Source organism: Anser anser (genome assembly GCF_964211835.1).
Source record: "Anser anser genome assembly, chromosome: 8".
NCBI classification, from domain to species: Eukaryota; Metazoa; Chordata; class Aves; order Anseriformes; family Anatidae; genus Anser; species Anser anser.
Window position 1 is genome coordinate 25,770,805 of NC_139728.1, and position 25,398 is coordinate 25,796,202.

At 36.2% G+C, this 25,398-nt stretch overlaps 1 protein-coding gene across 10 annotated transcripts in view; it reads right to left on the reverse strand.

The window, feature by feature from the left end:
* Positions 1–25,398, reverse strand: part of EPS15 (epidermal growth factor receptor pathway substrate 15) — a 64,755-nt gene continuing 39,357 nt past the window's right edge. For 2 of the 10 annotated variants that reach the window (XM_083846989.1, XM_083846991.1), the window contains 14 exons: positions 20,423–20,495; positions 15,525–15,686; positions 14,715–14,912; positions 12,633–12,830; positions 11,997–12,074; positions 11,543–11,633; positions 9,511–9,546; positions 8,869–9,005; positions 7,750–7,819; positions 7,024–7,100; positions 6,335–6,497; positions 3,860–4,038; positions 3,240–3,290; positions 1–1,951 (listed from right to left, as the gene is read on the reverse strand). In XM_083846989.1, the coding sequence (XP_083703115.1) occupies positions 1,805–1,951; positions 3,240–3,290; positions 3,860–4,038; positions 6,335–6,497; positions 7,024–7,100; positions 7,750–7,819; positions 8,869–9,005; positions 9,511–9,546; positions 11,543–11,633; positions 11,997–12,074; positions 12,633–12,830; positions 14,715–14,912; positions 15,525–15,686; positions 20,423–20,495 (1,660 nt within the window). In that variant the 3' untranslated portion in view covers positions 1–1,804. The remainder of the gene's footprint in view (positions 1,952–3,239; positions 3,291–3,859; positions 4,039–6,334; positions 6,498–7,023; positions 7,101–7,749; positions 7,820–8,868; positions 9,006–9,510; positions 9,547–11,542; positions 11,634–11,996; positions 12,075–12,632; positions 12,831–14,714; positions 14,913–15,524; positions 15,687–20,422; positions 20,496–25,398) is intronic. The other 8 variants (XM_083846992.1, XM_083846993.1, XM_083846998.1 and 5 more) reach the window with 6 other exon arrangements.

A 25,398-nucleotide genomic window follows, 5' to 3' on the forward strand; every position in this document is an offset into this window, starting at 1 on the left:
TATCGTTCACATTACATTTACATTTTATTTTACAGCTCACAGCACCCTTTTGAAAAAACAGGCCAACATTTCACACTTATGTACTTAAATTTTATTTCTTCATAATTACAGGCTATTGTTAGAATTTTTAAACAAAAGTCTATAAATAGAGGCTAATCCCACCTGAACAAGTTTCTTTAAAAAAAACAGATAAAACTTCATAAGTAATGCCATTTAGCTCACAGCAGTGGTTTGTTGGTAGTCTGAGTAAAAGTACTATAGTCAGAGTCAGTAACATGAAATGTAACATCAAATGACTCAAAACTTTAAATTCCATAAAGGAAAGCAGGAATATATATATATAATATATACATAATAATATTGTGTTGGTCCACTGAGTATACATTTTTAACAAAAGATAAGAAACTATGTAATCCAGTTAAGCATATGATTTGCAAGATTAGTGTACACTCATTACAAAGATGTATAGATAAGTTATAACGATTTAATCCTTGCAAAATTTTAAGTTACCTTTTTGAGCAGGTGGTTAAATGCTCATTTCCCAGTGCAAAAGAAAAAACATCTCAGTCTGGTTACTCATTTTCCTGAAAAATTGAAAACTACCAAACTCTTTCAACAGCAGCATTGATAGGTAATAGGAAGAGCTTAAATATACTGAAGCATGGCTGAGTTCTCCCCTCCTACTCAGTGCTGTGCGTTGAAACTTCTCCATTTTCTCAACAGAAATACCACAAGTTAAAAGTGCAAAAAAAAAAAAATCTCTTGATGCTTATGCTGTTGTCATCCATTTGTCTAAGATAGGGCAAAAGATTATTCTTTTTGGAATTTTAATGAAATTGATTCTCCAGAATGGAGTTGTTTCCAAAGTGAACAATAAGTTATTTTCATTAAGTTATTTCCATTAACATTCTATCAATCCTACTCAGTGACCACAAAGAAATTCAGTTTAAGGTGCAACTATCAGTTGGCATTCAATAAATTATACATACAGGAAAAAAAAATGTGGTTTAAAAAAAAAAATCAGACTACATGTTTTCTTTCTATTCTCAATCCCATTTCAATTTATCACCTTGCCAGTTCAGCTGCGTATTTCACAGGCAAAACTGGCTCAAATAGCTGTGGGTTCTTGTAATTTGACAGTCATCTTGGCCAACAGCAAATGCACATGAATCTTCCGTTAATTTCTTTATAAAACAAAATAACTGGTCTTAAAACCTATGGCCATGCAAGAAAAGCATTAAAGGTTTCAGTAAGACACACACGTGTTTTTTTTTTTAAACTTAGACTCTATGAAGATTGTTATTGCAAGTCCAAACATAGAATCTTCAATGAAGAGAAAAATCTATATGCATACATATAAAATGAAGCACTCCACAACTCTGGCATTACTAATATCTTTAGAAGAAGGATAAAAGGTTTCAAATGGCTAACTGCTTGACGGGAGACAGCCAGCCATGGCAAAATAATTGCTATGTTCACTTTATGCTCAATTACCAACTGCTGACAGATTACAGTCAAACTACAATCTCATTTGCTGCATTTAAAACTGATTTGCTTACAACTGGGAAAAGTTCCTTGTTCTCCTGAAAACTTGAGCGGAATTGAATGCTAAAATCAAGTTATTCAAACAAAAACAAACAAACAAAAGGATTGAATTTAGCAGAAACATTCACACCACTTTCAGAAGTTTAAAACCTTCCTTATTTTCCTGTATATACGTATCTTCTGATTAACATTTAAATAGGTTAGGTATTCAGGAATAGGGACAAAAACAGTTGACATAAGACAAATCTTATTCTAAGCTTCATGCTTCTGATATTTCAGATTTACTGAGTGCAATAGCCAGTTCCAAGTCTTCTTGCTCTTGCTGTTTTAGTCTTGCCAATCTTTCTTTCTCTTCTCTCTCACTTTCCCTCTTAGCCCATTCAATCATGTCTTCCTCAGTAGAATACTGCATTTTAAAAGACAAAATAACCAGATTAATAATACAATAACAAATCCTGTTCTTGGTTTAAGTGACAGTTACAGTTTTTCAAAATACTGGACACACTCTAGTCCTCAAATTATTTGTGTTTTATTCTCAGCATGCTATTACTATTAGCTTAGCTCAAGGTTTAACCATCAAGAAATGCACTGAAGATATCCTATTGCTGTATTATTTTATTATTTTATTTTTTTAAAACGAAATACACTGCGTTTCAAAATTCAGTATTAAGTTTCTAAACAGTTACTGGAGAAACAAGTGCTATAATTTAAATGCAAACCGATTTGGATAAAAGCCAGCCTATACAAGAAAAAAATTTGAATAAATTAGGAGAACATATTGCAAAATAAACCCATATCCCAGCACTATGGAACATCCTGATGAATCCTACTTTCATTAGGGATGATTATTCCAGATGACAGTGACTGTAAAAGTTAGCTGTAGAACGACTCTTTATTTGTGCAGCTGAAAAACACTTCTGCCAAGAAGCAGCAGAATATTAAGGTAACTGTACAGTTAGAAGCCTAGCAATAACACAGAGAAAGGTGAGTGTGACGCAAGGAAAAGAAAAATCAGATTCATTCTACATACTTAGACGAGAACAGTATGTGAATTGAATCGCTGTGGTACAATGATTGTAAGTCAGAAACAGTTAGGGTATTATCATAAAACACAAAAGATTATGCTAAAGTTTGTTTCTATTCAGCATGCAGGAAAGCTAAGAGGTAGGTGAAGCCGGCGTCTTCATGAATGTCCCAGTGTTAAGTCCTAAAAGGTTATCACTATATACTACAGTTAGTTTCTGCTTTTGCACTGCTTCTTTAAGGAATAAACATAGAAAAGCTCGAGTTTTCTCCATAGGTTACTTAGTGTTTTCGGTAATTGCAGATGGAAAAGAATGCTTTTTCCTCTATGAAAATAATGAACATTTGTCTTTCCCCTCCACATTTCACATTCTCTCCTCTGAACTAGCTTCTCAATCCCTTTAGCTAGTTAAAGTGATCAATAATATGTCAGAAATTGTCATGCTATAAGACACATCAACCAGTGCAAGACAATTTTGAGAGCCTGTCAATCCTCAGTTTACTTCAATTAAGCAAATAGTTTATTATGCCTGAAAATAATAAAAGCAATTCCATTACTGTGAATGCAAATTGCATTTAACAGATATCAAGCTTGAAAGTGAAATAATGCCTTCCAAAACTCCTATTTGCAAAAACTCTAAATAAATAAATAAATAAAGGCATGCACAAACCTTTAGATTTGCTTCTACTGCTTGGACACCACGACTTCTATGAAATGGATTCTGGTTATAAAGAGACACTTACTACTTTTCACTGCATCATACATAAGGTCTGGAATTCAGCAGCCATTCAAAACTCGCCCAGTTAGATCTCATTAACATACACCACTATGAGGCTGTTTATCAATATTTCAGTCATATTTCAATATTATGACTAAACAGTTCAGTGACAAAATTGAAGTCACACCTTTGGTTGTATCTTTAACAAGATAAATAACAGTGTGCTTTATATATATTTATATTTTATATCTGCTACATGCATTGATAAAACTAGTAATTCTGAGAACATGTATTTAAAATGTCCTATCTTCTAAAGGTTACGAGGCCTTCATGAGAAAAGCCTCATAAACTCACAAAGGCAATACAACTTAAACATTAACTACATCATTCTGCAGTGTTTTACTTTAGGACAGCCTCAGTTATAAAGTAAAAATAAATACAGTTTTAACTGGAAGCGATATCCCCTTTGTATGTGGGATATGTTTCAATCTTTTTAATTAGACTGAAGACTTCAGTGTGAACAATTCAAAGCTGTCAGTATACTGAAACAAATGTAAAAATTGTTTACTCACAGTACTGAAGTTTGCAAAATTGTTGGGGTCAGCCTCTTTACTGACGCTGGTGGGAGCAAATGGATCACAGAATAGATCTGCTTCTTGTTCTTTGGGAATGTCTGGGGTGGGGAAAGGCTGAAATGGATCGCTCGGTTTAAAGGAATCTGAAGAGTCTATTTGATTGATAGGTCTTTTCCCTTAGATTAAAATGAATTTGAAATGAATTTAAGATAGCAGGTAATAACATGCCAAAAATAGTTAAAAAAATCCAAAGCTACTTGGAATGCAACCTCTTCTGGAAAATTAGTGGAGTTGTAATGAATTCAGAGGAAGGGTTGCCAGTTTAAAAAATGAGGGTACGGTCCACAGTTTGTTAAAGCATTATCTGATCAAAACGGAACACATATATGTTAATGATTCAAAAGCACAATTATGTACTGATGTAACAGTATTTGGGGAAGTGAATTTTTAAGTCTTGAAGCCCTATTCTCTTAGCACAGTTATTATTCTTCTGTTTATAAACTGTCCATGTTAATTCCAGCTTCTTTTTATTATTTGTTTGGATCAAAATAACACAATTTGATTCAGGACAGAAGTATATTTGTATGTCTTCAAAACAGCAAATACGTGTTCTCACTATGCTAACACCTAGAATTTCTGTAGTTTTTAAACTAAGAAAATGAAGCCATACAGCAATCACAAGCTATTTTGTTAATCCTTGCCTAAGTAGCTGCAGATAGAACAGAACCAGACATGAGCCCCCCCTTTTTCTTTTTTCATCTTAACCCCAGTCAACTTACAACACCTTTCAGGTCATTAACCCAAATCCTTCCAAGACCAGTTGAGCTAAATTTCTTCCCACCATTCTTTCCAGATGTTACTACTTACAGAAAAGGTTTCATTGCAGTTTTTTTGAATTTTTGAACATCCAGAAAAAATATTTCTGTAGCGAAAGTATACTTCATATTCTTACAAATGTTAATCCTACCTCCAAACCCACCCAAAAAATCATGAAATGGGAGCACTTATCAGTATCTGGAAAGCCGGTAGATTTCAGAGACAAGCAAATAACCCTTCTGCACACTTCCCAGTATCATGTAGAATTAAAAGGACAGGCAGTTCCTCTAAAAGCATTTTCTTGTTTTGTATTAGACCAAGAGATTTACGAAAAACAAATACACTTTACTATCTCAATTTATGACTTACGTAAAGAAAGTTATTGGGAATGGTTATCAAGGTACCCACAGTATCATTTTTAGTATGTGCAAACCAAAACAGGCTATTTTTCTAGTCATCTATCAATAATGGTGCTGTTGCTCTGCCACTTGGTGCTTGCATTCTAAAAGCACATCTCTACGCCACTTTGTAGGCACTTCCCAAAGAGTGAAGTCAGAAGTCTCCACACCCCCTTTTGAGGGGCCTCCATAAAACAAAACACTATAAAACATCCAAATTATAACGACTAGTCAACTGTTCTAACATTATTTACAATTCAACTGATTATTTACAAGGCACGAGCCAGATCTCCTAATGGCAACATTAGAAATTAAGACCTGTTTTTAAACTTATTATTAAATACTCCTACAATTACTGTGCTCCCTACTTTTGAGGGAAAAAGATGAATACATATTTAATTTTTCCGAATACCTTAAGATTCAACCATATAATGTAATAGTGAAAAAAAATATGATGCAGTAGATTTTTTAAAGAGAATGAAACAAAGGATGTAAAGTTAAAAAAGAACACTGATGTATTTTCCAATTTCCTATTGAAAGTACGTAGTGTGTTTTAACCTTGTTATAACCATAACTTGTTGTAACCATAAGAAGAAGGTGTTATCTTTGACAATCATGGTGTTTTCTGGAAAAGAATGGTTTGTGTCATGGATCAGACCAGAGGATTCAGTTATCACTGAACAGAAAACAGCCTGGGTTTATTACTATTACATTGGCTAGATTCACTACTACGGACCTCGCAAGGCCATCTGGAAAACATTTAATCTGAACATCTGAGGCAGTCATGTTATCCCTAGTTAATTCATTTTACTCCAGCCATGTAAGCACTAAATAGTTTTAATATTTCTTTAAAGACAGAATTAAAACCAGAGGTTTTGCAATGGGTAAAATACAATGAATTCTCACTTGAAACATAATTTAGTGCACTATTCGGTCTGTCACATTAGCAACCATTTAATCTGTAGCCACTCTGTCTTCTTGCAGATATGCGTAACAACTCTATATTCTCCCATTTTCTAAATCCTTTTTCTCATCCCCCCTTCAAAAATCAAAACAACCACCAAAAAACTAAAGGTCTGATCCTAAATGCCACACAAAATCTAACTCTGAGGAAAACAACAACAGATCAGGAACAGACTTGTTCTATACCTTCCTCATTCATTCTTAGTTCAGTGTATTTCACCATCCCCTCGCAATTGTACTTGTAATTGTGTATGAAGAATCTAATTGTTAACAGCATCTCAGTTTCAGCTCTTACCAGGTGGTGGTGGACAGGGCCTCGTGGGAGTTCCTGTTTTAGGGGGCAATGCAGGAGGAACATCCTCATTTTTGGATGGTGGTTCTTCAAATAAGTTTTTAGTTATGACCACATTGTTGCCGGAACCTGATGTGGAAGAGCTAAAAGGATCCTCGGTGCTGGCCTTCAACAAAGAAAACAGTAACATAGACACTTTCAGTGCAATTCTACTAATCCTTTCCTTTTTTTTTTTTTCCAATACTACAATATTTATTTAGAAGTGAAAGTTTGGACTAATACAAAAATACTTTTGTTTGTTTTAAAAACATAATCCAACTATTCCAGGAGATACTAAAACCCCACACTGATGAAAATTACAGAAAAATCAGGAATGGTTAGTGTGTACAGCAATAAGAAGTTGAGTACAGTTATAGGTGCAAGAGTAACATTTTTGCTGTTACATTCAGCAGATTTTCAAGAAAAAAAATCACTTCAAATACAGAGAAAACACAAAACACAAAACTTTGCATTCTTCACAGTGACACTGCAAGATATTTTACTGTTAAAAACTCTTTTTCAAGGAAGTTAGCCATTATAAATTATTACTAGTGGCAAAACTGTAACAATAAAAGCATCAGAAGAGAGAGTATGTTTTGTCTTGTCACCGTAGAGTTCTATGCATTTTCTGAGTGACAGTTGTTCCACATTACCTTTGACAGTGTGCTGAAGTCAGCAAAACCGCTTCCAAAGGATTCGTTTCCAAACAGAGAGGCAAAGGGGTCTGTAGCTAAATACACACAAATCAAGCAAACAGAACGGGATTATAAATTAAACATTGAAAAGAACATCGAAAGATCCCACAACAAAAAAAGCAGCTGTTACTTATCTTGCAGTATAGACTAAGTCAAGTGAAATATTTAATGAGGTGGACACTTACTATTTAAGAAGTTTTTACAAGAACTAAATATTAACAACTGACTAAGAATAGTAATTTTCCTGAACAGGTTTAGCCGAGATATATCTATATACACAGACACGTATTTTGTGTGTGCATCTGTGGCTGTGTACACACATGAATATGACCACAAACAAGAGCTCACTTCCAACTGTAAGCCCATTTGTGGAATAAATTTTTTAAACCTTGTATGATCTCAATCTGTAATTCAACAGTACAATTCATTCTTATGTGCCACAAAACAAGTAAAAAGTGCTGTTCTATTGTAAAGCAAGAAATACACCATCTTTACCAATACTCACTTCTGTGTCTCCAGAGAAGTGTGTTTTTCTTCCTAAAATTAAATATGTTTACAATACAGAAGTACATGGATTTGTCTCTTGGATTTAAGTATTTCTCAGTAAAACTTGGGAAGAGAGACTAGAAACAAAAATAAGCATAAGCAAGTAAAGTAAGTTTGATGTGTATAGTCTACTTTTACCTAGATCATTTGATGTAGTAACAGTTGTTCCACCAGGAGCAAAAGGATCATTTTTCTTCAATGTCTCCGTCTAAAATAAAAAAAACTAACTTTAGAAGGAAATGTGGTTTTCAGCTTAAAGAAGTCCTCATACTAAGAATACAATCAAAATTTATTTCAGTTAAAACGTTAATCCAGCATCAAAAAAAGTTAGTCAAAAAAAAGTGAAATATACCGTTTTCTTCATAAAGGTATTACTACAGGATGTCAGTAACACAAAGGTGCAGTAAAGCATTTAGGATGAATGCAACTTCAGAAATACAATTCTCTCAAGAACCGACTGCTACAGACTGTGAATCCCACACTACAGCTCTGACCACTTTTTTTTTTTTTTTGCTCCTCTATACTTCTCATTGTCAGATTGTAGTATGACCAAGAATTAGTTATATTAGAATATCGTGACTTGGGAAACAATAGTGTGCAGAGTAAGTATTGAAGGTTGTAGATTTTTTTTTTTTTTTAGGTTGGAGGGGTAGCCTGTAGTGTGTAACATGACCTTGTGAACAGCTAGAAGTCACACCTAGATACCTCTGAAAGAGCACACAATTCAGTAATAATCTCCACATTATGGCAAGGTTTCAGTGAGTCTTATTAAGAAAAAGACCACAAAACCCAAAGCAACATACATCAAGCACAAGCTGACTTCTCAGAGGGGAAAATCCTATACCACATCAGATTTTAAATAAGATATAACATACTTACTGATCCTATAAGCTTTGGAAGCAAAGTAGTCAAATGTCTCAATATAACCTGGTCAGATTAATCTTGGGTTTCCTTCAATGTTTATTAAGTTTCACCAGCTAGCAGTGGAGCTTAGGTCACTATTCTCAAAAGGTTCTAATTTGTGTAGAAATGAAGCTCCACACTGAAACATTTACTTTTTTTCTTTATTTATTTTTATCTGTTCCTATTTCTAGAAAGCAGGACAAAAAAAGAGACAAGACAGAGCCATGGGGTGAGAGGTACCTTTAGCCTACATCACTTCTGAATATCAGCATTTGAAGGCACGTCCAAACACGCAAAATAGTTGATTTTGTCCAAATTATATACAGAAGTAAAAGGTATGCTATCAAAACTTACTGTGGTATTATTACTGTTGCCAGCAGTGGTAAATGGATCAGTGCCTGCAGTCACAAAAGGATCAGTGGAGGATTGTTTGAAAAAACAGTCAGCTGCAAAAGGATCTGAGCCTTTGAAGGGATCACCACCAAAGGGATCTAAAAAGTAAACATCTCGTTACCATTTCTGCTAGCTTTATTTAGCTTGGTGTTTTAAAAATGAAACATTATATTGCTGCTTTCACACTGCAAGAAGGTGACACATTTAAGTCTAAGGATTTCTGAAGCATCAAATTTATTTGTGAATAATTTGCATTCTGTGGTTCAAAAATTAGACAAGCCAACATCTTCCGCACATGATGAAAACTGGACCGTACCAATGGTTCAGCTCCAGAATCACTTAAGTATATAGTTTCTTTAACCAAACTCCCTTAAAAAGAATTTTACAAAATATAATGTTTTTTACCACTCTCCTACCTTCCTCCCCAAGCACAGTTTATCACTCCCCAAGGCACATTGCCTATACAGCCAGTCTCAATAGAGACTACCCATGGCCTTTTTCAGCCTAAAAGTGGTAACACTTTTCCCCACATACTGTTCTACTAGGAATCCTTAACAAAAAAAAAAAAACCCAAGACATATTAGAAGTTACAAAGTTGCTTACCAATTTTCCCAAAGGGATCATCTTTGAAGGGATCACCTGTTTAAAGAAAAAAAGTGACTTGTAGCTTTTTAATCAGAAAGCATGTCCTGAGTCACAGTCTTCTGGATACAACATCACTTCTAGAGCTAAAATTTCACAATCACAGAATGGTTTGGGTTGGAAGGGACCTTAAAGATCATCTAATTCCAAGCCCCCTGCCATGAGTAGGGACACCTTCCACCAGACCAGGTTGCTCAAAGTCCCATCCAACCTGGCCTTGAACACCTCCAGGGATAGGGTATCCACAGCTGCTCCAGGCAGCCTGTTCCAGGGCCTCACCACCCTCACGGGAAAGAATTTCTTCCTAACATCTAATCTAAATCTACACTCTTGCAGTTTAAAGCCATTATCCCTTGTCTTATCACTACATGCCCTTGTAAAAAGTCCCTCTCTAGCTGTCTAATAGGTCCCCGTTAGGTACTGAGAGGCCACGATGAGGTCTCCCTGGAGCCTTGTCTTCTCTGGGCTGAACAACCCCAATTCCCGCAGCCTGTCCTCATATAGGAGAGGTGCTCCAGCCCTCTGATCATCCTTGGATGATGATCTGGGCTCACTCCAATAGGTCAGTGTTCTTCTTGTGTTGGGGAGCTGGATATAGGTGCGAGAGGGGAGTGAGGGGGAGAATCATCTCCCTTTTATGCAGCCCAGAATATGGTTGGCTTTCTGGGCTGCAAGCGCACTCTGCTCATGTTGAGCTTCTCATCAACCAACAACCCCAAGTCCTTCTCCTCAGGGCTGCTCTCAATCCATTCTATCCATTTCTCACACTCAGAAGAATAATTTCATTGTTTTCAGAGGAGCTACAGGAGCTGGTAATAGACAAAGCAAATATTCATCACGTAGCTTATTACCAACATGAAGCACACAAAAGCAGCCGTCTCTCAAAGATGCCTCTTTGTTGGCTATTATGAGTTATCCACATTGTGCAGTATTTACCGCCACAGTAATCCAAGCTAACCACTGACAGCAGCTTAGTCTTAGTTTTGGTAATTCTCACAGCACCATGGATGGCCGCTCTTAAGCGTTCCTTTCTGTACTAGATGCACGGTTCCAATTGCATCAATTTACTCCCTCATTTCATGTATGTACGGTCTCTTAGCTGCAGGTAACTACCCCTAAACTGATACTAACTGATACTAAACTAATACTGATCACACAAAGTCCAAAAGGTTGACTACCAGCAGACATACCTTCTCCTCTGAAAGAAAGGTTGTCATATCCTGTAAGTAAGACCACTTCAGTATAAACAAAAAAAGAAATTATATCTACAAGGCAACATTGAAGCTGTTTTAAATTAGTTTAATTTACTCATTTAAATGTATTAAAATCTGCACTGATATTCTTTTAGAAGCCAAGCGATATGAAATAAATTTAGCTTATTCTCCTTCCAAAGCAATCTGAACTAAATTGGTTAGACCATGTTGACTCCAAAAGCCTGTCAAATCATATTAACGTAGCTGAAAGCATCTGCTTCAACTGCTAATCCAAATTAGCTCCCCTTCTCCCATACTCCAAGTGTCTCCATAGATCACAGACAGATCACTCTTTCCAACATGAAAAAAATCGGAGCAACAGCATCCATAAGTGGCAACTTCTTAAAATAAAGCATGGCACTTCCATAAGATGAACAGATGGTGCAGTTCCACATTACCTTTTTTTGAGTGCCAAACTTACCGTAAGTAGGCCACAGCCATTCACTCTCAGCCACCCACACGCCCCCCACACTACAGCTCGCTGAACCCTCAGTTGATCTGTTTGTGGCTCTGCACTGCAAACTAGATCAGTGACATCACACGTATCACAAGTACACCCACACCTTTAATACCAAAATGCAACCCCCAGGAAAGGAAAAAAAAAAAAGGCCCTCAGGAAGACCAGTGAGGGAAAGTTACAATTTTCACAATTAACGAGAAAGTGCAGGATGAATTTGGACGAGACGTGTTCACAGAAAACCCATTTCTGCAAATCTGCACTTGGAAAGAAGTTTACTTACTGCCAACAAAAGGGTCAGACTGGAAGAACTCTAAGCTGGCTTCAGAAACTAGATCAGGCAATGGATGAGACTCAGCATCAAATGGATCCTCCTGAAGAACATGAAAGAAGAGAGAGGTATGAAGTTCAAGACACTTATCTTGTCTTCTGTTACCATTTATTAGTTTCTTAAAGCTGAGAGTTTGAATTCTATAGAATTAATCAACAGAGATTCAAAGTATTCCTCAGTAAAAATCAACCTGCTATGTAAGATGAATGCTTTCATGACATCATACTCTAAATAAAAACAGTAACAAGTGACATTTTTTATTTCTCTGCTGTTGCATAGCCATCACGTAAGTGACATGATGCAAACCTCAAACAATTTAACTAGGTTATGTTTTGTTGTTTGTTTTGTTGTTGGTGGTTTTTTTTTTACATTCATTTTTTCCTCCCTCAGATTTGAACAAACTCACTTTTTTGGTAATAGTTGCAGCTGGGATCTCTTTCTCTTCTTCCACAACAGCAGCTGTTGTTTCAGGACTATTCCTTGCCTATGTAAGGATAAAAGCAATTCAGTATAAATAAATGGAAGACTACACTACATGTACTATTTTAAGTATCACATAGCTGTAAGAATATGTTAAAAGATACCTCAGTAGGTTCATAGCTATAACAGAACATACTGAAGTGTTCCATAAACCCTGTGAAAGTTATTAAAAAAAATCAGAAAACTACTGAGACAAAGACGGACATTTAGAAAGCAAGAGATCTTTAGATATTCTGTCCTATTCCTCATTCCATTTCTGTTGCGCCACTGGAAAACAGCTGCTCTTCTTTAACATTAATTCTCTTCTTCAATTTAAGACATTTTGCTTTGGAAACAAATGCACAAAAATTTTTGTTGCTACTTTCCAGCCAAGCTAACATTGCCTCTTTTTCTGCTTATCAACTTTCAGATCCCTGAAATACTCCCTCAGAATAACATCCTGAAAGTTCACTTGTACAAGTGTTTAAAAACAAAACATAATCAATCTTAATATATATTTACATTTATTTTAACTTCACAGCTGCATTGCATTACGATCAAGCAGGCAAAACACTTTACTCACTGGAGATGCATTGTTTATTTGTTCTTCTTCTGCTATACTCTCCCTTTCAGCATTCTCATTAAGGTTCGCAGTTTCACTGCTGCTGTTGCTAAGACTAGAATGATCCGCAGTTCCATTAACAAGTACGTTATGTGTCTGAGAGTGCCAGCTAAATTGGTTATTTTCCAATTCTTTTAGCTCAAGAAGTTTTGTTTGCACCTGTAAACAGAAATAAATGTACATGTATCTGTACAGCAGCCCACAAAAGCTAGAATATAACCATACCTTCTTAAATATAAAATGGAAGGACGTATCTAAAATTCTTACTTTCCTTAAGCAAGTATAATAAAATCATGTTATTTCAAAGGGTGATATTTGAGAAAGCAGTACAAATCAGATCTAGAAGATATATAACACGGTTGAAAGAGACCTGAGAACCTTCTGCCGAGGAAGCAGACCATATTGCTGGCAATCACTGGAAACATCAAGACTTGTTCCCTTTTTTCCCACTCAAACTCACAAGAAGAGTTGCAAAGCTTTTTTTTTTTTCCTTTTAAATTACTCATTTGAAATTGCCTTAAACTCCATAAATTAAAAAGGCTGCTTAAAAAGAATTCTCATCTTCCAAAGAAAATTACAAATTCATTATCTTCTCTCACATGACTTTTGACGTCTACAGAATCCATAATATATCTTCCTAAGCAGACAGCTACATCCATGTCATTATTTCTACAACGTGCATAATGCAGTACCTCACAGTAAACATCTACAAACAATCTGCAAGTTCTGCAGAAATTACTGAATGTGGCAGATTACGCAGAAGGATGAACACAGTTCAGATATGTAGGTATCTAAATCCCACTGATTTCTACTAGGTCAATCACCTAATAGTGTTTTCCTTGCTTTGCACATCACAAATCAGGTGGCAGCAATGACAACACCAAGGCGTCTTTCAAATACACTGATCTCAGATCAACCATTAGATACCCTTGCCTAAAGCATCAGAGGACCTCTTGTTCATTTTTTCTGAGCTAAGAGCAATGAACTTAGGAGTATTTATATAAAACAAGCCTACAACAAATACAGGTTTTTAGTACAGTCAGGCATAACCAGTCACTTACATAATCGCATCATATCCATTAATCACAATCATCTCTTGCTATGATTATTAGTTAATAATATTGAAATAGCACTACCTTCTTTCTACCTCTGATAAAACAACATCCATTTTTTACTCCTCAGTTTCTAAAAGTCATTCATAATTTTTATACTTGGTTTTCTGTATGTCATAAGCCCCTTCAACAGAAGAAAGTGTCCTAGCAGTGGAAGTCTTAAAAAAAAAAAAAGACTTAAGAAGTTAGACATGAAGCACGTGAAGGAACTGATCCAGAAGTCAGCCATATCTAGGGTTCAAAGTTAATAGAAAGGCTTTGTTTTCAACTTGATAATGACATGGCTCTGGCTCACATTAGCAGACTGCGGGCATGTGAGAGAAGAATGGTAACGAAAGGGTGCTCAAGCTAAACATCACTGAAGTAATAAATTATTGATCGCACATACAAAGCGCAGCTCTGTGCTCAAAATCAGTACAGCAACCTCTCTGTTTCTCAGTATCTAGTCTCAATACAATTTTTTCTTACGTTCACTTTACTTTCCTCCTTCAAAAATACACTATGTCATTAATAATGTTATACCAGCATCGCATCAATTAAAGAATAGCAAGACCATGCCCCAGGCCATGGCTAAAGACAAAAACTTAAATTCCCTATACATCTAGTAGGGAATCTAAAGAGGCACTAGCCATTTGTTATTCATTACATTAAGAGAAATTATTCATGAAGTATAATAAATTCCCCTTTTATTATCAAAACTTGGAGAAATATCATTAAATACCTTGAGCAACTTGAGTCAGCCTCTAAGAATCCTAACTACCATACAGACGTAGCCTGTGCAAGCAATGGAAAGACATGAGCAAACAGTGAAGAAAAAAAAAAAACAAGTGCCTTCCCCTTATGAAAAAACACTAAAGGTTGTCAGCTGAAACATTTTGGGTTTTGTTCCTTTGTTTTTTTTTTTCCCCCTCATCTTTTCACACTGCCTTACTGAATTGATTTCCTGTTGTGAATCCTGCAGATGTTGCTGAAGAGGTCCCAGCTGTGCTTTGCCAGACTCTATGCAATGCTCAAGCTCTGCAGTTTCTTGCTGCAGACGACTCAGCTCCTCTTGAGCTTTGGTCAGTTCATCTTCATACGCTGAAATCTTTGACTCCTGGCTCGTTATTTCAGCCTTCAGCATGGCAATCTAATGCATAAACAAGTATTTCAAAGCCAAATTAAAACAAAACAAAAAAAAACACCCACACACCTCCAAACATGTCCAGCAAATATTATTTATGACCAGAAAAGGTATGAAACCTCTATTGCAGATATTATAGATCATACCTGAACAAGAGGTTAACTCACCATTGGTCTCAATGAGATCGTACTATTCAAGCTGTTCTCCTACCCAACACCAGTATTTCTAATATTGAAGATAACATTTTAGACAGCAAGGAAATACTAAAGATTTATATTAGAAAAAATCCACTTTTTTTTTTTCAAACTCTCAAGAAATCAGTCCCATTAATTCCTCCTTCTAATTTCACTTATATTGCATTATAAATTTGCAGCATTTGTTTGCACACAGCCTTATTTTAGTGAGATACATGTAGCATCGGTGTGCCACCAAATATCACAAACATTGCTGAAATCAGAGATGTATCTCCTATTCTCTATTGTTCACAAAATCCTGAAACTCGTGCTGATTATTCTTTAAATTTTTTTCTCCTTCCCCAACAGCTGCAACACACTGCATGGCTACGTTCTTCAAAAAGAGGCATTTTCTCTGTCAAGGGCCTTGGCCACTAGACCTTACCAAATGGGCCTCCTCTGCACACTTCTGCCTGATATCATTAAGTTGCTCTTCCAACTTGGCCTTCTGCTCATCAAGATCATTAAGGATTTCCTGGGCTTCCTGCTTCTGAGCTTGCAGCTTCTGCAGATTATTGCTCTCCCGCTTTACTTCGTCTTGTAGATCCTGTAATAAAAAAAGATTTGCTCTGTATTTGTTCCCCACTCCTTCTTACCACTAAATTCTAAAGTGTAAATTGAGGTAATGATTGGTCAGATTTCAGAGTATCAATAAGTTATCTTTCAAAGACTAGTATTCAGGCAAGCAAATATTCTCGTTTTAATTCTAAGACAAAAATAACCACGTTATTTGCTTTTTTTTTCTTTGTAAAAATAATCTCACTGCAATATTGAAGACCACACCTCCACACAGAGATTAAGTGTTTTACTCCCAGGGAGGGAGGGTTCTATTTCAAATCTGTAAGTTGTATTTGTTTAGCCTATGTTATCTCTCTCTGGTATCTTAGGAATATATTTTAACAAGTTCCTTAACAACAGAAATCCTTTATTCTGCTCCTCTCCCCTTTGAAATACCCATTCCAAAATACAAACTCGCTTTATTAGCATGGTAAAGAAGAAAACCAGTGCCTTATTAACTGAAATGCACTTCCTTCAGTATCTTCCCAAATTCCTATTTTTTGCACAAATCAACCAAAATTTTGTTTTCAGGTAACAGTACTTGTAAGAAATGAACATTCCACATGTGAAAATATGATATCTTTTAATTTAAGAAACAGCTGTAGTTATGTATCTTGCATTTCAAATACATTAAGTAGCATCATACGATAATTAGTTCACTTTTGAACAACAGCAATGTTTAGACTTGGTTATTTAATGGTTAAACTGCAGAGATAACATTGAAAAGAAAAATCAAGACAAGAATTTTGAAAGAAGAAAGAACTGTCAAAGTCAAGAGGAAGAGGTAATACAGGGAGATCAAAAAAAGATTAATACAAAAGTATTAGATGAAAAGATTGCAGCCTTTCCAAGAAAATATGGTAATTGAAAGAAGAATTGTATACAACACTAAAGAAAGAACAGAGATGAAGGAAAATCAATGACACTAAGAAAACAAGCTGACATGAATTTCTGATTAGATCATGCATGTGTGTGCTGTTCTAAGCTCAGATCCCGTTGTCATTTTCAGGTGATTTTTATTTATTTATTTTTATTCTGTGGATGAGACAGTTAATCCACATGTGTTAACACCTCCAGATAATCAGGACAAAAAAAAAAACCAAAAAACTGAGAGGAACAGAAAGGCAGTCAGATGCTAGACAAGTGGGGAACCTCAAGACAACTGGAAGACTACCTAAAGAAGCTTCATAGATGCATTTACAAAAAAAAGTTCAAAAATCAATGTCTCAAGTTAAGTAAAAGGATTAATAGCTACACAACTGATGTACAGCAGTCAGAGTAGATGACTTACTAGTTATTTCTGATTTATGGAAGACATACCAACACGCACAAAAGGCTCTGACAGCAGCTAGCAACTTGGATAATTGGCAAACTGTTCTGATGCATTTGTTTTTCACATCACTTTGAAAAGCAAATAGCAGCTGACACACAACATAAGCAACCAGGGCGAGAGGGGGTGGATCTGGAGGTGGAGGTAACACCTTAAAGAGATTTCAGTCTCTTTTCCTCTAAAGGAAGCAAACACTCACATACACACAAGCTAAATATAGATCACCTCCAACCTTGCTACTGCTTCTTGAATCCCAGTATCTGTCCTAGCCATAGCAGGAGAGGAGCAGCTCTGAAAAGGCCTGACTAAGGCTGTTACCTCCCAGAAGTGGGAGAAAAAAAAATAAAAAAACAAATAATAAACAAAACCACAATAACATGGCCACTCCAAAAGTAAAGGCGGAGTGGACACGACACACAGAACTGGTGTGATTCTCAAACATCTTCACGAAGTAAACTAGGCCCCAACCCAAGCACTGAATTTTGCACACACCGTTTTAATTTAACAAATGTTTTAATGTAGGACCTCATTCAGTGCTTGATGTTTCTCCTATTGAAGGTGTTTTTTGAAGTTTAATTGAAGCCCAGTTTACTTCATGAAGATCTGGGTATTACCCGTTAGTATAACACATTTTTGAGTACAAACTGGTATTTTTATTGGTAATCCTTGTGTTAGGTTTATGATCCTTGTAACTCTCCATTGTAGTGGCGGACAAGGAAATGAGTAGAGATCTGTATTTCCACAGGCAGACAACAGATTTAATAGCTTGCCAGTCTTGTACTTAACAAGAATAAGGAAAATCCAACGCTGGGGGGGGATACTCAGAGAAAAAAAAAAAATCTGTTTATGAAAACTCAGGCCAACAAAGAAATCAAAAGGCTAAAAGAAAAGGCCAGAAACATTCCAGACTGCTTGGAAGTCCCAAAATACTTTTACCTTTTTTCGTGTAGAAACAGCATTGCACATGCAGATACATTTTCTTTCCTCCATAGATGTGAACTTGTATTAACTAACCTTTGTTCAGGAGTTGCATGCATTTGTTCTAAAAATCTCTTTACAAAGTTTCAGTGTTCCATTTAAAATGGGAAACAAACCTTTTGACTTCATGTCAATAAAATTCTAAGGAACACAAACATTGTTGCGAAGGCCAGGAGAATCACCACTTATTTCAGAGTCCTTGCAGGTAGACTGGTAAACCATACACATGTGAAGTGCTCGACAGAGGATCTGAGTCTTGTGAAGGCGGCCAAAAGCCCATGGCTTGAGGCAGTGCCCAGTGCTCCAACCAATACCTGGGTCTAGAAGAGCAGCTTGGTGATCAGATTGCAAGGGGATGCTTTCAAATGTTATTTGAAATGTTATTTGTTATAAACTACACCACAGAATAAATGAGGGAAATGCCTCAGTTTCTCACGATCTTTGCTACTCTGCCCATAGCTTCTTATAAAAAACACATCCATTAATCCTTGCTAAGAGACAACTGATATTTTAATAAAATAAAATTAATTTCCCTCCAACTCTTTTTCCGTTTTTGCCTCTTAGCCTCTATTTACATAGTGTCTAAACTACTTAATAGAGAAAAACAGTTAACCTTTCCTTCCTCCCATACAAATCTGTTCAATCCGTCACAAACCTTGGCTATTCGTGAGCTTATAATTTATGTATGTGGACACAACCCTGGTATCATGAAACCTAGAGTGTGATGCCACTAAATTAGCTTTATCAAAGGTGGCAGATTGGAACACTGTGGAACACTGTGTTTGTGAACACCATCTGAGAAACATCACCATTAGAATAAAAACAGAAGAACATGATGTAAAGATATTCTTAGTCTGTCACCACTATTCTGTGAAGTTCTAGAAAGTTTCATGAAATATGCAGGTTCTCCAGCATTCAGGAACAAGGAGGAGACCAGAGGTAGGGGGCCACCAGCTCGAATAAATGCTGCAGCCACATCCCATTTGATCCTGATGGTTTCCCATTTTTCTGACAAGCCAGTAATAGATCGTTCCTCCTCTGCAGACTGACAGAACTCTAGCTCTACATTTAACCAGATATAAATAGCTTATGTGATCACTAAGAGGTTAAAGACTTAAGACAGTTGCTTCCAACAGGACTGCTCTGGATACAATGATTTCATTCATTCTGTGATGTTGCTGACTGTCAAACACTACACAATAAACAAGCAGATCACACTAATATTGTTACACTTTAGGCCTTCTAACATTAAAAGTGGGGATTTAATTTAGCTTTGTACAAAGGCACCACAGAGCTCAACCTTCACATGAAGGCAAACGTTCTACAACAAACTAACAAAATCACCCTGTGTGCTCAAACAGAAATGCCCATAAGAATTTTTAACATTGTGAAAAGGTAATCTGCATGGTGAGGAGAGGAATGACGAGCGCATGCACAGACAGAATCACAGACAGGGTCAACTTCTGCATGCGTTCCAGCAGCTGCTGAATCTGGATGCCATTGTGACAAACAGGCCAGCATCTGATTATCTTCTGAGAGGTCAGACTATTAATTATCACCCAGGCTTTAAGGATATTAAATACCCAAGCACAGAAGTCACAATGGTTGTAACACATTGGCTTTCTTCCCTGACCTCCCAACCCCCAAGGCAAAGTAAAATGCAAAAATTTGCATTATTTAGTCTTAATCAAATAACGAGTATTTGAACTAATAAAGATTCCTCAAACAAACGCACAAATAAATGTAAATGATCAGATATAACACTGAAGTTTTTTTCTTAATGCAGCTACTCCAGCTGCTTTTGCATCTCATGATTAATTGAAATATGCTTTGCAGCATTTAATTCAGGGCTTACACTGTTAGCACCCTATACACTGATGTTGACTATATAATTTTTAATTCATAAAACACTTGTGAAAATCAAATTTTCTATTCAATTATGAAAAGTTCAATATAATCCTTTTGAATAAAAATCAAATACATTTTTTTAGAATTCAATTATGTTAGGCAAAATTAACTTGTGGCAACATTCCTCTCGAGCTGGTAATTATTATGACTCTTAAGTAGCAGCCCCTTATACAAGTCCTTTTAATTCAGCTACTTAAGTTTACTAATTTGCAGTACTACAACGTGTTCTTCAGTTTTAATTAGACATTAGATAGTCCTGCTTTAAAATATGTATTATTTTGAAATATTTTTCATTTAAAACTCCACGTAGCCTATATATCCTAGAAGCATACACATTTATAGAAACATACAGACCCCCACCAATCCACATTGATATCATTCATATATCAAATACACTTCAAAGTACATTTATTTTCTTAGCCACCACTCAATAAGTGATGTGATCTAAAGATTCAGTAATTCCATTGCCATTAACAGATATCTGAGCAATAATTCTGTGCCTTACTTACCTGGACCTCACTTGTCCTCTGTTTGATGGTATCTTCTTTCTCCTTCAGGTCTTGCTCTACATTATTCTTTTCCCTAGAAGACCAGCAAACAATGCAAGAATACTTAAGAACATCAGCTACAGCAGGTACAGTTATCCAGCCTCCTAAACCTGTATCTCTCTTTAAATACATAGTGAAACATTAAACACAAAAGATGCAAGGGATTTCTGCTTTCCAAATTATTTACAAGACAGAAGCCCACATAAGCGTTTTGCATAAAAAAAGATGTCTTTTCAGCCAACTGCACTTTAGTGATAAGAATGGCTCAAAAACGGAAGGGGGCGGGAGGGAGAAATCAATGAAATACTGTCTTCAGTGATCTCACTGTTGCTATGGAGCACTTGTCTAATGAAAACTGCTGGGAAAAGTGGGAGGGATTGCATCAGATTCCATCTGTTAACCCCTGCAAACACAGTAATTCCTATACTAACAGCAGCTAGAAAACATTTCCAGGAGGCCAACCTGGTGGATTATTAACCTTGACTATCAAATTTTAGATGTATCTGTTGGTAAACTCAGTCAGAAGAAGAAGAGTTAGCTTGCCGTAATCCATGTATGCTTAGGAGACTCCGTACAGTTATTTGCTGTGTCATATCAGGTCTGTCCCTACAGACATTTATGCAAGCTTAAAAGTGACCGGTGATGACAGGGGAATTATCATCAATAAATTCTTGGCAGTCAGAGAACAATAGCTTTATAAAGGAAAAAGCCACACAACTCAGAAGTGCTTGTTTAAAAAAAAAGTTTAAGAGAATTAAGAGAATAAAGCATTAGGCTTTACAGATTTAACAATAGCTTTTCTATACAGATACTCACTTTTATAGATTGTTATTAAATTCTGACATATATTGAAGTTAGAATTTGAGCACCGATGACAGACCTAACATCTCTAAATGAATTACCACATGGAAAAGCTATCAAATGATATTACTAATGCATATTAAAATTAAGGTAACTTCATCTGTTAATAGCAGCAGATTGGTAAACAATCCAAAACAGTTAATTTTATCGTTTACTCTCCTCCAATAAGGGATAAAATATTTTTGTCCACCAAGTAAAGGGGGTATCTGCTCTGAGAAAGTTGTCTTCACTCAGGCTAAGCCATAGTTGTTTGCTGCTAAACCATACGCAATGGAAGATGAAAAAAACAGGTGTCACAGATCTTAAATAAGCATTTGCTCTGAAAAGATTATTATTGTATATTATGTTCTACTACTGTTTGTCTCAGTATCTGATTAATTTGATGACTGTGCCTAGAGGGAAGGCTTACATGGATGAGAAAATGCAAGTTGCAGAAAGAGAGACGTTGAAGAACAAGGCTAGTTATTTTGTTAAGCGTGAACCTTCAAGTTTCACATAACTTCTCACTCCAATTCATCAGAATGAAAGCATCATGTAAATACTACACATATCTACCATTTCCATCAAAGCTATAGCACATCTCTCTAGCTAAACAAACCAGTATTTATTGCGTAGTTTTACTTAGATATTTGAAGCATCGCAGAGTTGAAAAAAGTTCTGTTGATTTTTGCCTTCTGTAACTTTCCATAAACAAAAGGGCTCAATCTCAGAGCACTTCCACAGATCTAAACACAAGTCAAGTTGAAAAATGCCATCGAGCCCTCAGACGCTTATCAAGCACAGCAGGCATTCAGGCAGATTATTGCTAATTGAAGATAAAAGATGGAATAATTGATTAGGTAAAAACAAACAACAAATAGTTGTTTGGTTGTTTTTCCAGTCTGGGTATGAAAACTGAGCAGGAAATAAATGCCAGCAGGTGAGCATGCCTTAATATACACTGTCACTCATCTGTCTGAGGAGACTGCCAGAAATAAAGCTCACTTCCCTTCTATTTCAAGGGAATTCAGGTACCTACATCTTGCTATCTGGATGACCCTAAGCAAGCAACAGACCATGACACCCACTCACAGCCAGCTTACACTGGTCAAATCATAACACAAACAATGAATCAGAAAAAAAAATCAAGTGGAAGAACTATTGTCAGTCAGCATAAGAAAAGCTTAGGCAGTAGCCTCAGGCAAAGCAAAACAAATTGAGCGTATATAGTCTAAAAAAAGAGTGTCTACCCTCCCCACTCCCACTTGGAGTAATGTGTCTTTGTTTCAAAAATAATACCACAGACCTACTTAATTTACTAATTCTTCTGAATGCCTCTGTTTCTTTTCCAAATTATCTACTATATGCCTGTAGGAACGCCCAGCAACTGAAAGAACCAAAAGCAAGTAACAAAATTGATTTATTGGACATGTAAGATTTCCTGGATCTTAAAGTCCCATACCGCAGCACTTGAAAACAAACAAAAATACCTGTGGTCTTGACAATAACATTTGTAACCAACTTAAAGTCAATTTACGAAAGCAATACAATTTCCCTACATATCTTAATTGCAGCCAGGTCAGGAGGCCCTTTTATCAAATAAATTAAAAGCAATTATTTAAAAAAAAAACAAAAAACAAACAAAAAAAAATACATGGTTTCTCTAATGCACATACTCCATGATTTACAAAACAAATAATGTCAGTAAATCCAGAAGCTTTATAACAATTTGTGAATGGAGGAGTATTTATGAATGGGAGCCAGCCTATTGGAAACATTTGTGATAGCTGACAACTGAGGAGGTCCTTGTCAGTAGAGGCATTTTTAAGCTACATAAGAAACCACCCTGGCCAGGCTTCTTGGAGGCTACTGATTAGAACCCATATTAGTTAAAAATGCAGAAAAAAGATCAGTTCTTTTTCATAAAAAGTGATAGATGACTGCTCATAGAGTTGATAGTATTATCTACACTCAGTTGCCCTACATTTCTTATTTTCACGTATACCCATAATTTTGGGAATTCCTAGAGTAGTAGTATTTCATTTTAGGAATGCTAGAAAAAACACAGTGTTTGTTTCTCCTCTCCTTTGTTTTCCCCAAGCTTTTCAGCCATAACAATTCACTTACTTCCAAACCAGAGGTCAGCAGAAAGTATCTAGCCTACCCTAAAATTCTTACCACTGATTTGCTATGAAGCTGTAGATCTCTGAACTTTAAAACAAAGACTTGATGTGAACATATGGAAGGGAGAGGTTGCCCCGTTTTTCTGGGGACATTTTGCCATTTCCACACTTATGAGGGGCCAGCTTACCAGCTATACAGTCCTTCTAACCTGATTTGTATTCAAGACAATGTAATTGCTGCTGTCCAAAATGTGCAGAGGATGGCACCTCTGGTGAGGCACACCAAGTTAGGTTCAACTATTCACACTTTTAGAGCAATGTGGTACTGGTAAAGCTTGAAAGAATCCCACTCGTTTGTGGGCTGTAGCTAACTTTAAAGCACAAAAACAAAGCAGGCTTTGCTGAGGGAAGAAAAAGGATCTATGGTTCAAAAAAGAATATTAAGAACATCTGGTCTGGCCTCCCACAATGCTGATCAAAAAAGCTTCACAAATAGCCTTCCAAAAATATAGTGCAACTGAAACGGAACTTAGAGGCATTCCGAAGAAAACAGAACTGCTGACAGGTTCAAAACGATGCAGATTCCACAACTTCCCTAAACAAGTCATTCCCTGTACCAGAGGGGATTTACCCTCACTAATAAGTATTCTGCATTTTTTCCTCATCTAATCCTAAACCTCAGTCTTCCACATATTATGTTTTTATTGCATTAGATTAAAAAGCTATTGGCCACCAGAAATTTTCCCACACACACTGATGAGCCACAAACACATCACTTCTATATTTTGTTGTTCAGTCTCTCAAAAAACTAAATTTTCAAAACATTGTCATTCTTTTGAAGAAAATCCTCTGGTTGTTTTTTTTTGTTTGTTTTAAATGCGCACTTCAAAAATAGACAAGTTCTATTACTGTCTCTCAGAAATGCATTGGCTTGCATGTTAGGCTGCAAACACACATGGTAAAAACAACTTAATTTAAAAATTGACACTAGTGAAAATTCTCTCTCTAAGATACTGCCAGCAAATATATATAGTTGTAAATCAAATTTTAGGTTAATAAATGTATGAGTCCAAAATTAGTATTAATACTACCCGAGGAAGAACAGAGGAAGCCAGAGCAGGGACAAGCAAGGAGGCAGTGGGAGTAAAAAGCAGTTGAAGCAAAAAAACATTTATCTATTTAGAAACAGATTGTGCTTTGACACATCGCACAATTAATTCATTCCTACAAGTGACATGAATAAGACACTCAGATTTCATCATGACAAAGCGCCTTAACTGACTGTTCTTGACAGAAGGAATTTACAGTAAATTTACAATAGTACCAAAAAATCACTGAAGAAAAATATCTGCTGTCTTGAGAATATGACAAAGACTATACAGCATATATGAACTTGATTTTCTTAGTCACTTGAAATCATTATCCTAATTACATTAGAAATAATTTTTAGAAACCAAAGATCTGCAGACCTCTAATTAAAACAATTTTTCTCAGTGCAACCATTCCTTTCACCATACAGAAGGGAAGGATTTCCATCTTTATCACCATCGAAATCCTAGCTGAGGTCCACATGCAAACTCTCATCTTGCCACTCTGTATCTGTATCCTTCTTGAGCCTTCCTGTCTCACTTCCCTGCCTCCATTAGGAAAAAGCCCTTAAGATTCCCTCTATAAATCAAGACAGCTAATGCCGATTTGTATCATGGCTCCCATGCCCTACAGATCTGCCGTATGCTCATCTGCTAATAAAGATGAGCAAAAGAGTATTTTGATCTCAGGATGCTAGGATATGCAGCTTCCTGAAACGCCCAGAATGCATGATGGACAGATCTTTCACAGTCTTGCTGTTAATAAATGCATCCATCTGAGTTAACAAAGAATTGAGGTGTTAAACAATATTAGAATAATTTTACAGACCTGCTTACCACTGATTTTAGCAAAACAGACTACATCACCTTCCGTTTTTTCTCTTCT